Source organism: Contarinia nasturtii, unplaced genomic scaffold (assembly GCF_009176525.2).
Source record: "Contarinia nasturtii isolate CC-2019 unplaced genomic scaffold, AAFC_CNas_1.1 Cnas_scaffold_2806, whole genome shotgun sequence".
NCBI classification, from domain to species: domain Eukaryota; kingdom Metazoa; phylum Arthropoda; class Insecta; order Diptera; family Cecidomyiidae; genus Contarinia; species Contarinia nasturtii.
In genome coordinates, this window is record NW_022200123.1 from 2,283,928 (window position 1) to 2,296,941 (window position 13,014).

The window sequence follows — 13,014 nt, forward strand, 5'->3', positions numbered from 1 at the left end:
TATATATATATATATATATATATATATATATATATATATATATATATTTATATATGTACCGAATGTGCAAATGTTACACAAAATCATACGATCAAAATTATCTTTTTGATAACGATTAACAGAGAGCAAAGGAAACAATGTTGTGTGAAGTGTTTAAAAAAAGATGAAAAATTGGCCGATTTTATTTCAAGTTCATTTCGATTTATTTAATAATTCCAATAATTGTAATTAATAACATTTGTCACTCATTCAAACGAATATTTGCCGTTTTTTATTTACAAATCATTTCATATGCTATTTTCATCGGACAATTTACATGTAAACGTCGTGCGCGATCAAAAATCAAAAACATGAAAAACTACAACTTACACAAATACTTTTGTTCAATGAACGTTCTACACGACACCCCGCAAAGCGAATACGATATCAAAGTTTCTTTATTTTTTGACAGTTAATTTTCTGCTGCCAATGTTGTTGTTGTTGTTTTTTTTCTATTGATGTTTTGATTTGTTTTATGAACGTTGCCTTTCTTGCAACCAAACCGAAACACACTAATTTTTTTTTCTTATTGTTCGGTCTCTCTCACGGTGTAAACATTTTAAAGTGAATGAATATGGTACAATGGAGCCGTTGCCGCACATAGAACTGTCAAACTAATGAGTAATGAGACATTAGAGGGATAAAAACCTTTCATTCAAAGCATTCAACACATCGAACGAATGCTGTCATTGTGTTTTGAGTGGCACTGGCATCGGTTGTGTGTATTGACGAGAAATCTTAAATCGAAGCGAAAAAATTCATTGAAACAAACAAAAACAATTATAGCAAATCATGACCAAAGAAAGTGCGTGTCGCATTTGCGAAAAGAAATATTCGTCGAATTTTGCAAATCTTTTCGATTCAAAAGTTAAGGTGTACGAAAATGATAATTACATGGTTTCGTATTTTGAAGCGATGCAGCAATTGACAGGCATGGAGGTTTGTATTTGGTTTTTTCTTATACGCCATTTATACTTTAGTGGTAGCATTCAGTTTTTCGGGGTTTTGCACTTAGATGTTTTCATTTTTGTAGTTTTGTTTTTGTTACGTACAAACATTTTATGGTGTTTTTTTTCAATTGATTTAAATTTTATCCTTGTTTCAGATTGATTACAGCAACAATGTGTCGAATAACATTTGTGTGGATTGTCAAAATCGCGTGAAATTGGCGTACAAAATTCGTGGTGAAATCATTAAAGCAATTGAAAAAAAGAATCCAAAAACGATTGTCTATCAAATCATCACAAAAAACAATGGAAGCGAAGCAAAATGCATTGACGGTGGTTCTATGGTACACGAAGAACTGGTGGAAATTACCGAGGTCGAAGAAGATTACCAACTGGAATCGGAATTGAGTGAACAAGTTTATGTGGTTGAAAAGAATGATGAGGAAAGTATTGAATATTTAAATGATGGGGAACTAATCACAGACGATCCAATTAGCGAGGAACCATTAGATGCGGTCAGCTTTTTACTGGAAAAGAAAGACTTATTCAAAGACGATGATGCCTCAATGGCCAAAAAAGGACGACGCACTCACCGATGTGAGGTGTGCGAAAAGACATTTATGCGCAAATCCAATTTGGTCGATCATCTACGTTTGCATGCAAACGTGAGGTAAACAAATGGACTCTTTTAAAAATTGAAAAATAAACATAATTCTGATGAATTCGATCGTCTTTTACAGATTATACAAATGCGAACATTGCAGCAAAGAATTCGTTCAGGTAAAATCCGCTTAAAACAATCACTTTTTATGTGTTTTTATTAATTGATTCCCTTGTTCATTTTTCAGGCTGGAAACTATCGTTCACACTTACGTGTAAGTCTCAATCAACTTTATTTGATCCACTGTTGCTACACTGTTGCAAAAAAAAATCGTGTTTGATTTATCCATTTGTTTTTCCAGATCCACACCAAGGAGAGACCGTTCAAATGTTCAATGTGTCCAAAGACTTATAATCAATCGAGTGCACTGAAAGTTCACATTCGTTCCCACACAAATGAGAAGAACTACATTTGTCCAACTTGCGATAAGGTAATATTATTAAATACCGTTTGAACAGGCACAAAATATCAATGCAAATCTTGTTTCATAATTGCTTTATTTCTCCTTCCTTCCAGGGATTTACAAACTCATCCGATTTAAATAAGCACATTCGCGTGCATGACCCAACCCTGAAAATCAAGTGTGACTTTTGTGACAAGACCTTTGCTCAACGCGTCAATTTAAGGAATCATGTGATTCGTCACCATCCCAAAAAGTCCAAGAAATAAACGGAATCCATTGTTTGAAACATTTATTGATAGTAATAGGTTGGGCGAATCAAAATATTTATTTTTTTTTGTTTTTCGTACATTCGGACAAACCATTTTTAAAATTATTTCAAATTCCGATGCAGTTTTCTAAATATTTTCTTTGTGTAAATATTTTGATTCGCTCAAATTTTAACATAACCCAACGAACAAATATGTAACGTTTTTAGGACATTTTAACGTTAAAAAATGTAACGCTTTAACCCATTTTTGTGGCAATTTTCGTGTCAAATGGAAGGTAGAATATAGGCATAATGTGAACCACTTTTTCGGCTTTTTCGTGTTGCGATACACAACAACATCTTCTGTGTGTTTCGATTGTTTCTCTTTTTGTTATTATATTCTAAGAAACTGTAGCGGCAATACAATGTAAACAAATGTAAATAACATAAACTCGTTGAGTTCATAATATCGTATTCATACGATTGATTTTAAGCAAATGAAATTTGAAAAACAAACCGGAAAAAAAAGAGGATGAAAATACAAATCTTACTCTCTTCTCTCTGTGTGTGTTTCGATTGTGCATGAATAAAAAAAAACATTGCGTAGGAATTTCAAGTGACTGTGAAATACATTTATAAATGTACCTTTTTTTAGATTTGTTTGATTTGATTTTAGTTTCAGAAACATTTTTTTATTTTTTTTCTTTTTTTTATTTCATAATTCAAATTCGAATTTCGAATTCGAAACATGTTTGAATGTGTACGACATTTGACAGTTGGTAGCTGTGTGTATTGGTGTGTATCATATCGAAGCCGATTTTTCTGATTACATTCAAAATGTGCTTCGTAAACATTGCATCGTATCAATTAATTTCTTTGAACTAAATAGGGATTTTTTCGCATCAAAATATTTTGAAGTTATTGTTAAGAATAAGGTAAGTAATTATGGTTAAGTTGCCATTGTGTTGAAAAAAAAAAAAAACAAAATTCAGTGATTAATAAATGGAATTCTTGTACATGAGATTCATTTTTTGTTTATCGTCATTTTAGCAACGGTTTGGTGTGTTTGGAACGTAACTGTAGAAGTCACTCGATGTCAAATGGAAAGATTCACAGTCCGTTTTGTGACAGTCTTTGTTTTCATTTCAAAATAAAAAAAAAACATTTTCATCGTTTTAATCAGGACACAGCGTTCTATAGTATAAGAAGTTATTCATTTGAATTGTGATATGAGTGTGTTCTCATTTTTTGTTTGTAACAAATTGTGCTTTGCTTGTAAAAGGAATTCTTGAGAATTATGTGTGAGTGTTTATATTAGAGTATGAAACATTTTGTTTGTCGTCATTTTTGGCTAACATTTGTTCCAATGATTTTGTTTGTTCGATGTTAAACGGATAAATTCACTGTTGGTTTTGAGATTGTCTCTGTTGTTATTTCAAAATAAGAAAGCATTCATAAAATTGACGGTGAATATTCCAACAAAATTTTCATCTGCGGAATATTGGAAAACATTTCATCATTTGAATCAGAATACAGAGTGACATCGTTGAGGTAAGAAGTGATTAATTTGAATTGTGATATAAGTGATTGTCATTTAAATTGTGATCTCATTTTATTCGTAATCTATGCTTTTTTTGTTGCATTTTTTTTCTAAATTTGTGTCTATTTTTTATTTTCGAATAATTTGATCAGTTTTTTGAGAATGAACAGAAAAAGACATGGATGACGACGAGCTCGATGATAATCAACCAGAAGAAAGCAAATACGTTGTTATAAAATGTGGACTTCAAACAATCCTGCGACAACAACATGAACGGATTGAAAGAGTTGGAGAAGTTGTGACCAAAATGCTATTCGAGCGCAGTGTTCAAATGACAGAAGTGGCAGCATTGGCATCACTTTCTATTCTTTTTATTTTGAATGAAGCACTTGATAATGACGATCGTGCATTTTTTTTGAAACCACATCCAAGCCTGTTCATTGCCGATTGTTTCAGAGCGGTATTAAACCAACACGTTAACAATATCAGAAGTCAATATCGGATATTGCCCGAGTTTCGTTTCATGGTAGAAAGAAACAGTGAAGAACAGTTCCGATGGCCAGATGATGAAAAGTTGGGAAATGGTTTGAGATATTTTTATAAACAATATATCACAAACATTCAAACCAATACCAACACATGGTGTGAAAAACGACTTGAGAATTTTTTTCGAATGCGTTGTTGGTATCGCAATCGATTCCACAATGGCTCAAGATTTGATAACATCGACATCAGAAATGCCAAAGAGTTTTCATATCGATTTAAGAATTTAACAAATGGTAATAATGGTAATAATGTGGATCCACAACGCGTTGAAAAATTCAATATTTTAATGAGAGATTTGACTGAAATTGGATGGTCGGTAACAGTGAGTATGAAATTTTTCGCAAAATATCGTTGGTTTGAATCACTGTGGTTGTTCGGTCAAATGCAACGGCAAATAGAAGTGTATCACAGTCATGCCGAACAATGGAATACCATTCATGAAATGTTTCGTAACAATCCGAACTTTCAAGAGCCAACAATCAATCGACCACCAAAAATAAGCAGTTTTGCTCTTATACCATTATGCGACTACCATTTGAAAAACGTGCGATTGGACATTAAGGACTTGTATTATAAAATTGTAAACGAGCTTGATTTGGTGCCTTCTTTTCTCAATACGCGGACCAACCGGATGAATAAGAGAAATTTAAAGTACTACACCCAAACTGATCGATCAGGTCTATGGAATATGTTGTTCGATGTCGGTAAAATAAATAAATTGGGCAAATCAAAACCATTCCATCATCAGATTTTGACCGATAGTGTTTCAATATCCATAATGTACAAGAAACCACAGCGACAACAACGACCACAGCGACAACAACGACCGCAGCAAACAACCCAAGCGAATCGGGGGCCGGAAAAACTCATTGGCAAGAAATACATCATTGGAATCGATCCGAATGAAAAATCGTGGTTAACTGTAGTGCGTCGCAACATTCAAAAAACACCTGATGAGCCGGCTGTTGAGGTAAGATATTTTGAAATGTAATTTGAAATGGTTTTGAATAGAAACTCATAGTTTTCTGTATCATTTTGCATTTTGAAGGAAAACATTATAATACCAAACCAGCGTTTTCATTGGGAAACTCAGCAGAAAAAACGAGACAAAGAAGCGAAAAAGTTGGCTGGATGGTTTGATATCGAAGAGAAGGAACATCTCAAAACATACCCATATCGTCCACCATCACCACGTAATTCAACATGGAAATCATACATTGAATATCGCATTAAAATGTTACGAAAAGGAATGGCAGCTTATGCGACGCGTGAATATGCACGACTGGATTTGGACCATCACATTCGCTCGACCAGAGTAAATGATCAAATCGCCGTGCGTGTGACAAACAACAAACCGTCGTTGGTTCAATTTGGTGCTTGGGCGATGAAACCCGATCGACCGTTTGGAATAAAAAAGCGTAAAAGATGTCCGGGATCGCGTAAGTTTCGTGTGAGCATTAAAAAACTTGGACATTCAGAAGTTGAAATGCAAGATGAATGGGGAACATCACAAACATGCGCGAATTGTCAGGAACGTTTTCCAAGGCACACAAAAGATGATCGATTTAAAGTGTGCTACGATTGTAGAGCGAAAAAGATTGATGGCCTGCCAGATTCAGTCGCTGGACTGCCAGATATCATTGTGTCAACGGTCAACAGACGTGTTTTGAGAAGAAAACGTGCAATTATTAAGCGACAAATTATCGATGGCAATCGTGAGGCTGTGAACGAAAAAATTCGGACTGGGCGTTTAATGTCAAAGGTTAAAGTTACCTACAAAAATTGGCCATTAAATGTTGATGATGATGATGTTGTTCCACAAACAGTTACTTGGCACCGAGATATTGTTGCAGCAAAATGCATTATGCTCAAAGGTATGAATCAATTGGAAACAGAATATTCATTATTTAATGTATTTGCTTTAAATTACATAGGACTTTGCCGGATCTTTGATGTACCATTGCCAGTTTCATTGTTAAGACCGCCGGACCAAAACAACAATGTCAACTAACAAACATCATCAATTAATCATACATTCAAAAAATTACATAAAATAAAATAATAATTGAAATCATATAAAATCATAAAAATAATTATTTCAAATAATAATTGAAATCATATAAAACATTCCTGTAAATAAGGAGAAACATAAAATAGTTCCGATTAGTCGGATGTATCTATTTCAGTATCACATGGTAGAGTTTGAGTTTTAATCATGTTCCCTTGCTCGTCGAATTCTTCAATAATATATGTGATGCGTTGACTCTTTTGTCGTTTTTTCTTCGCATATTTCTTGATCACAGAGAAATTATCGATGTTTTTCAACTCGCCATGATTGCTTTTCAAATTCAAACATTCCATAAATTCAAATGTGCTTGAATCGATCTCATATTGAGCGGGTGCCATTTTCGTCGATTGATCTGCATTTCGTGATTTGGGTTCAAGTTTATTATTTTCCGTTGCTGGTTTGACCATCGTCGGTATTTCATTCTGTTTCTCAGTTTCAATTACTGACATCTGTATGCCATCAGTGGTTTCCTTAAATTCACTCAGCGAATATGTGACATTTTTATTTATTGACACATCTTTTGCATGCGTTGCCATTGAAATTTGTTTTGACACAAATTCTGTTTCCATTCGAGTTTGCTGTCGAGAAAAAAAAAGAATCCAAGTCTATCAAATTATCACAGAAACAAAAAAAAAACAATGGAAATAATTAAATTACCTGTACACGGTATATGCCATCATCGCACAGTTGAAAGGTAAATCGTATGTGACCAGACGGCAATCGAAATCCATGACTCTTTCTTAAATGTCGCGAGAGCGATGCACCGCTTTTGTATTGTCGTTCGCAACAATGACAACAATATAGATTTGGCCCATCGCCATGCTCGTCGCGCGAATGTTTTCGCCATTGATTTATTGTCAAACATGTAAAATCACACTCTTCACAAAAATATGTTGTTTGCTCGATGTTGTGCTTTCTCGATTGATGCTTATTCAAATCCCATTTTGTAACCGCCGCATAATCACATTCGCTACATTTAAATGGACTGAAATAAACAAAACAAAAAAAAAAAGGTGTGAGTAAGATTGAAAAGATAAAATTGTTCAGCGTTTACCGTTCGTTCAAATGACGATAGCGAAAATGTTGGACAAGAGCTGCATTCGATGGGCATGTCATATCGCATTCCGTGCATTTCACACGATTTACATGGGCCGATGTGTGATTATTCAACAATTCTTCGGTGTGAAAAGTTTGAAAACAGTGATCACACTTGTAATTCTCTATATTGAAAAAAAAATATTTCGTCAATTCGATGAGAAATGGTTTGAGCAATTTCACTTACTGTTTAAAGCCTGACGCCGAAAATGATCGTAGAATTTTGCATACGAATTTATTGTTTGGCCACAATTTAAACACGCGACGAATCGTTCACCCGTATGTGTTCGCATGTGATCCGTCATTTTCAGCCTTTTATTAAACATTCTCTTACACGAAACCCTGTGACATTTAATGAAAAGAAAGAATTATTTAAAAATGCCATTTCATCCATTTGATTTGAATTTAAACACCCACCATTGGCATTGAACTGGTTTATTTCGATTGCCCTGCTTATTGAACTCGAGCTCATGCACACAATGTGAATATGCGTGTGAGTAAAAATCTTCCACCATATCGAATGTATAGCTGCAATCTTTCCACATGCAAACGTACTTCGAGTCGGTGGCCGGAATTAAATTCCGTCCACGTGATGAAATCAAACACGCTGGCATTGGTCTCTTGATCAATAGTTGTTCGCCAACGGTTTTCAAGCGTGTCATATAACAATGATATCCAACGTGCCGTTTGAAAATTACAAAATCATCGCATTCAATTCCACACAGATCCCATTCACATTTGAATATCTCGGCAGTCGGCTGCAAATGGCTCAAAACATGTTCACAAAACTCCGTATGTTTATCAAACAATCGATTACATCGTTGCCATTCACAACAAGACAAGACAATTTGCTTAACATTTTCTTCATTGTCTTGGGCATCCTTTTGAACGCATGAAATAAAAACCATTAACTTTATATTTTCATTTTATTCTAGAGAAGAATTTTTTTTACCGAAATTGGCGCCAAATTAACGTCTCTTTGTTCTTCGTCTGAATCATTTGAATCCAATTGTTCTGGTTGAATTTTGGTTTTCTCTTTTTTCTGTTGTTGAATCCAATTTTTGCATCGATCAAAATTATTTTGTGCTTTTTTCGATTTTCCAACGGCTTTGTCCCGTTTTATTGTTTTAACAGGTGTTTTATTTGCCGCTTTTCTACGCCGTGTTTGTACCATTTTTATTGTGAAACTAAAGATATACGCAGTTTCACATAAAACTATTGTTGAGAAAAAAAACTCTTCACAGGTGAAATACTAACAATAAACAATTTGACATTAGATTTTGCCTCCAAAATGACAACTGCATAAAATTAGAACACAATTGACAGATTGAATTGTTGACGGTAGCGCCATCAACGACATTCAACCAAACCTCGCCATCGAATGTGGAAAAACATCTTCGACGTACGCATTCTTTCCGGCTGTCACTGCAAAAGGTACAACACAAACTTTTATTTCATCTCACTTTATTTTATTCATCGACCATAAAATAATTGCATTTTTCGTGAATAATTTACACAATGTGGCATCACAAATCGAATAAAATCAAAATTTTTCATCGAAAGCAATGCGATGGCACATAAATTACGTTTTTTTACCAAAGTATTTCATCCTTTCTGCCAAATGTACACGATCAATGCAAATGCTGTATGCAGAGTGTGTGTGTGTATCGAAATATAATCTAACAAAACACATTTTTCTGTTGTTTCATTTCAGATAAATAGCGAAGATGGCTGTACGTTATCAAATTGCTGTTGGTCTTACCAAAGGCTTTAAAACCACCAAACTTCGTCGTGTTACCTACAAAGGTGACAAAAAAGTGAAGGGTCTTAAAGGAACAAACGTTAAAAATGTAAGTTGAACCAAAGTGCTGTTTGTGTATTCACCAGAAGAAGAAAAAAATCTGATGTTATGAAGCATAACCTCAATTTTGAACCAAAAAAAATGTGTTTTTCATGTGTGAAATATTTTAACGGCGTTTCTTTAATGATGACAACAAAACTAATCCATTCAAAGACAAGCAAATTCACGAGACTTTTTGCATTGACGTGTGTCAATATTCTTTTGATACATCGTTCAATACAGATATGACTCGTTTGCTTCTTGGTTAATTTGTAGGCACTGATCGATTTTTCGAATACATTGAAACGTTTTTCCGTTGAATAAAACACATTTTTTTCATTCAAGTCCATGATTATGATATACTAATGTCGTTTCGTTTTTCTTCATAGATCCAAACCAAACACACCAAATTCGTTCGTGATTTGGTCCGTGAAGTCGTTGGACACGCTCCATATGAAAAGAGATGCATGGAATTGTTGAAAATTTCAAAGGATAAGCGTGCATTGAAATTCTGCAAAGCTCGTTTGGGCACACACATCCGTGGAAAGAGAAAGCGTGAAGAATTGTCCAACATCTTGACACAAATGCGTAAAGCCGGCCATGCCAAGTAAACGCCAAACATGCATCCAACATCTGATTGCGGCAAACAATTCACAATTAACAACTGTTTTCATATAATCGACCCGCGCAATCACCATCAATGCAAGATCGATTTTATAAATGTGAATTAAATTTACGAAAGAAATAAAAATTCATAAAAAAAACTTTGATTTGTTTATTTTAAACAAAAACAAAAACACATGTGGCTAGTTTTATTCATCTTTTCATCATATTTAGTCTGCTTTTAGATGTAAGATTTTCTTTTCAGCTATAGCTGTCTCTATTGGGATAGATATATTAAAGCAAAATGTTCAGCAAACAGAAATGGTAACAGATTTGTTGTTTTGATTCAATATCAATGACAAATGCTACTACTCAGCCCTTTTACACTTGATATTTAAGTAGCAATTGGTAGTTTTAAATCATGAGCAGAGCTGTTATAGGCACCGAAGAGGTGCTGACACTTTTAGTCACCTGTTTCTTCAATTCAGGCATGGCACTGTATATGAATTTAGAGCGGATACTCAATAGTGCCAGCAACTCCTGCGGTGCCAATACAGTTCTGATCATAGGACTTGATTCACGTTCAAATACGATTCGGTAAAATAAATCATAAAGAAAATACATGTAACATGAGTAACTAAAAGTCATGAGGAGCGATATGACCTCCATTTTTAACTTATATCCATTCAACTGTTACGTCAGGCTTGGACACTTTATACATTTGAAGAAAAAAAACCTTATAAACATCATTCAACATCTGGATATGTTGCAATAGCATTGCAAAGTTAAAGTGCTGCTCAATTTGAACTGGAATCAAGCATTGATATTAAATTGAAGAGATAATATGAAGTAATATTGAAAAGCGAGCAAATGATCTTGAGAAGGAGTTCCTCATTTGCACTCGTTTTGCTAAAAGAAGTTCAATGCAGATTTATATTGGCTAAAAAACAAGGTCATACAAAAGCTACTGAAATATTTCAACAAAAAAAAAAACATTTAAAAAAGTAATTAAAATAAAAACACACATTGCTTTAAATCAATAGAATAATTTCCATTTGTGTTGTTTTATTGGTTTTTTATCTCATTTTTATTTTGTTTTGGAAAATAAAAAGCCTAATTATCGCTTCATTGTGATGATTGTGAAGCTCGTGATTCGCGAATTGAGGCTGAACGGCGTCGTTTGGCTTCTTCGCGTTTGGCCTTTGATTCCTTCTTACGTTGGGCCAACAATTTAGCGTATTCGGCTTGTTGTTCCTTGGAGCGTTGTTGACGCTTCTTCTTGATGGCAACACGATGTCTCTTGCGTTGCAAAACATTTGGTGTAACCAAACGTTGGATTTTTGGTGCTGTGAAACGTTGTTTCTTGCCTTCTTTTTGTGGCAATGGACGACGAACAACATATTGACGAACATCATCTTCTTTCGACAAATTGTACAATTTGCGAATTTTGCTGGCACGTTTTGGTCCAAGACGACGTGGAACATGACGGTCGGTCAATCCTTCGATTTCCTTTTCACCTTTCTTGACAACGACCAAAGCCAAAACGGACATGTTACCGTCGACGATGCAACCGCGAACCGACTTACGTTTGCGTTCACCGTTACGACGTGGGCGATAGCATGAGTGTCCTTTCTTCAACAACAAACGAACACGAGCTGCAAAACAAACATGAAAAAGAAAACAACACCATTTCAGTTTACACTCACACTTGACATTTCTGTTTTGTTTGGTTATGTTTTGTGCACAAATCGTAAAGCGATGGAAAAAAAAATCAACTCACTGTGTGTAAGAACTCCTTGTTTCATTGGGAATCCTTGTTTGTCGTTACCGCCAGCAATGCGTAAAACATAGCCTTTCCACTCATCACCGAGTAAATCGGATGGAACTTCAGCGCCCATACGCTTTTCGTAGAAAATACGAAGTTTGTGTTCATCGTTGACTTCAAAGAGCTTTTGAGCTCCAGTTGCTGGATAAGAAACGTTCAACTAAAAAAATCCGAAAAAATTTAATCATTTAGTGTTTTTTTTTTCATAGAAATTTTTCATTTATTTGCATAACATGATTGTCATTCATTGCTGAGAATCTATATTGCACACATGAGATACAAACGAAGGTAAGCGGTTATCTGTCACGACACTCTAAACCAATCATTCACACCGAAATTATCACAAAATATATAAATCATCCGCAGAATAAATGGCAATATTACAATAAATATTTGTGCATCGACATCTCAATAATGAATTTCAATCAAAATTTCACACTTGCACACACTTTTCACCGATAATTTTTCAAAAAAATGTTCATTACCTTCATCGTAGACGTCTATATGGATCCACCATAGAATGTAAAAAGAAATATGTATGGGTTTTGGTTCAGTGACATTTACGATATGTCATTCAGCTATCCGGCCGCCATATTGGCCGACTAAATACCACACCAACATGCACAGTCAACTTCAGGCTGGACGATGTACAATATCATTTTATTTGATAAATTATTTCTAATATTTTAATTTGTATTACTATTTATTGAATTGATTTTTGGGGATTTTTTTTTTCATTTATTTTCGTGAAATTTTCGTAAAATAATTTTTTTTTTCGTATGAAAATAGTATTTAGTACTCATTTTAAACCAAAACAGAACTGGTGTGAAGTTGATTTTGGGCGGTCGCTTAAAAAATATTAACGAAATTCTTACCAGGAAAGTATCAAGGTTTATCAAAAATAACCAGTCTCATTTATGAACATAGAGTAATTTTATTTTTGTTAAATAAACGATGAAGTTCTATTTGGTTTAACATCAGAATTCTCCAGTGTTGTTATTGGCGCCGAGGACGTAACTGCACTCACTGGTACTCACACCAATTTCATAAAATAAACACTTGAAAGAGCAGCACTTACAAGAAAGGTGGCCGCACTTCCAAGGCGCCCGTAACTGCTCTGGAATTCTCAAAAGATTCATCTTGCTTTTTGAATGAAAATGAAACACATAAAATTTACACGTATTACACATTTTGTTTTAT

At 34.4% G+C, this 13,014-nt stretch overlaps 6 protein-coding genes across 7 annotated transcripts in view; 3 read left to right on the plus strand and 3 right to left on the minus strand.

The window, feature by feature from the left end:
* The window catches only part of LOC116349102 (methylthioribose-1-phosphate isomerase), a 3,169-nt gene extending 2,584 nt beyond the window's left edge, over positions 1-585 (minus strand). Inside the window, exon 1 of the mRNA XM_031780373.1 lies at positions 370-585. The gene's annotated coding sequence lies outside the window, so the exon portion shown is untranslated. The remainder of the gene's footprint in view (positions 1-369) is intronic.
* Positions 586-663: 78 nt separating this feature from the next.
* Positions 664-2,771, plus strand: LOC116349103 (zinc finger protein 34-like). The gene is made up of 6 exons (XM_031780375.1): positions 664-978; positions 1,145-1,656; positions 1,727-1,766; positions 1,835-1,861; positions 1,949-2,077; positions 2,164-2,771. Exons 1-6 carry the CDS (start codon positions 832-834, stop codon positions 2,314-2,316), a joined length of 1,008 nt encoding a protein of 335 aa, XP_031636235.1. The 5' UTR covers positions 664-831; the 3' UTR covers positions 2,317-2,771.
* A 1,938-nt stretch (positions 2,772-4,709) lies between these two features.
* LOC116349087 lies at positions 4,710-6,435 on the plus strand. Of its 2 annotated transcripts, XM_031780357.1 has the most exons (3): positions 4,710-5,353; positions 5,432-6,257; positions 6,318-6,435. In XM_031780357.1, exons 1-3 carry the CDS (start codon positions 4,712-4,714, stop codon positions 6,392-6,394), a joined length of 1,545 nt encoding a protein of 514 aa, XP_031636217.1. In that variant the 5' UTR covers positions 4,710-4,711; the 3' UTR covers positions 6,395-6,435. The 2 variants fall into 2 exon arrangements, with proteins under 2 accessions (XP_031636217.1, XP_031636215.1); XM_031780355.1 differs by having other exon boundaries at positions 5,432-6,417.
* Positions 6,274-8,837, minus strand: LOC116349086 (histone H4 transcription factor-like). Its single transcript, XM_031780354.1, has 6 exons — positions 8,499-8,837; positions 7,964-8,427; positions 7,734-7,888; positions 7,506-7,671; positions 7,109-7,436; positions 6,274-7,029 (listed from the first exon to the last, which is right to left on the minus strand). Exons 1-6 carry the CDS (start codon positions 8,718-8,720, stop codon positions 6,547-6,549), a joined length of 1,818 nt encoding a protein of 605 aa, XP_031636214.1. The 5' UTR covers positions 8,721-8,837; the 3' UTR covers positions 6,274-6,546.
* Positions 8,838-8,849: 12 nt separating this feature from the next.
* LOC116349088 (60S ribosomal protein L36) lies at positions 8,850-10,070 on the plus strand. The gene is made up of 3 exons (XM_031780358.1): positions 8,850-8,980; positions 9,261-9,396; positions 9,776-10,070. Exons 2-3 carry the CDS (start codon positions 9,274-9,276, stop codon positions 9,995-9,997), a joined length of 345 nt encoding a protein of 114 aa, XP_031636218.1. The 5' UTR covers positions 8,850-8,980; positions 9,261-9,273; the 3' UTR covers positions 9,998-10,070.
* Positions 10,071-11,019: 949 nt separating this feature from the next.
* LOC116349168 (40S ribosomal protein S6) lies at positions 11,020-12,409 on the minus strand. The gene is made up of 3 exons (XM_031780475.1): positions 12,300-12,409; positions 11,770-11,974; positions 11,020-11,644 (listed from the first exon to the last, which is right to left on the minus strand). The coding sequence occupies exons 1-3, from the start codon at positions 12,303-12,305 to the stop codon at positions 11,115-11,117; spliced, it is 741 nt and encodes a 246-aa protein (XP_031636335.1). The 5' UTR covers positions 12,306-12,409; the 3' UTR covers positions 11,020-11,114.
* Between the last annotated feature and the right edge of the window lie 605 nt (positions 12,410-13,014).

Excerpts from the sequence above, each read along its gene's own strand:
- LOC116349103 (XM_031780375.1), top strand. The coding sequence starts at position 832 with ATGACCAAAGAAAGTGCGTGTCGCATTTGCGAAAAGAAATATTCGTCG. Across the intron at positions 1,767-1,834 it reads GCAGCAAAGAATTCGTTCAG|GCTGGAAACTATCGTTCACA; the intron begins GTAAAATCCGCT and ends TTCATTTTTCAG. Across the intron at positions 2,078-2,163 it reads TTTGTCCAACTTGCGATAAG|GGATTTACAAACTCATCCGA; the intron begins GTAATATTATTA and ends CCTTCCTTCCAG.
- LOC116349087 (XM_031780355.1), top strand. The coding sequence starts at position 4,712 with ATGAAATTTTTCGCAAAATATCGTTGGTTTGAATCACTGTGGTTGTTC. Across the intron at positions 5,354-5,431 it reads CTGATGAGCCGGCTGTTGAG|GAAAACATTATAATACCAAA; the intron begins GTAAGATATTTT and ends TGCATTTTGAAG.
- LOC116349086 (XM_031780354.1), bottom strand. The coding sequence starts at position 8,720 with ATGGTACAAACACGGCGTAGAAAAGCGGCAAATAAAACACCTGTTAAA. Across the intron at positions 7,672-7,733 it reads TCGGCGTCAGGCTTTAAACA|AGAATTACAAGTGTGATCAC; the intron begins GTAAGTGAAATT and ends TTTTCAATATAG. Across the intron at positions 7,030-7,108 it reads ATGGCATATACCGTGTACAG|CAAACTCGAATGGAAACAGA; the intron begins GTAATTTAATTA and ends TTTTCTCGACAG.
- LOC116349088 (XM_031780358.1), top strand. The coding sequence starts at position 9,274 with ATGGCTGTACGTTATCAAATTGCTGTTGGTCTTACCAAAGGCTTTAAA. Across the intron at positions 9,397-9,775 it reads AAGGAACAAACGTTAAAAAT|ATCCAAACCAAACACACCAA; the intron begins GTAAGTTGAACC and ends TTTTCTTCATAG.
- LOC116349168 (XM_031780475.1), bottom strand. Across the intron at positions 11,645-11,769 it reads ACAAGGAGTTCTTACACACA|CTCGTGTTCGTTTGTTGTTG; the intron begins GTGAGTTGATTT and ends TTTGTTTTGCAG.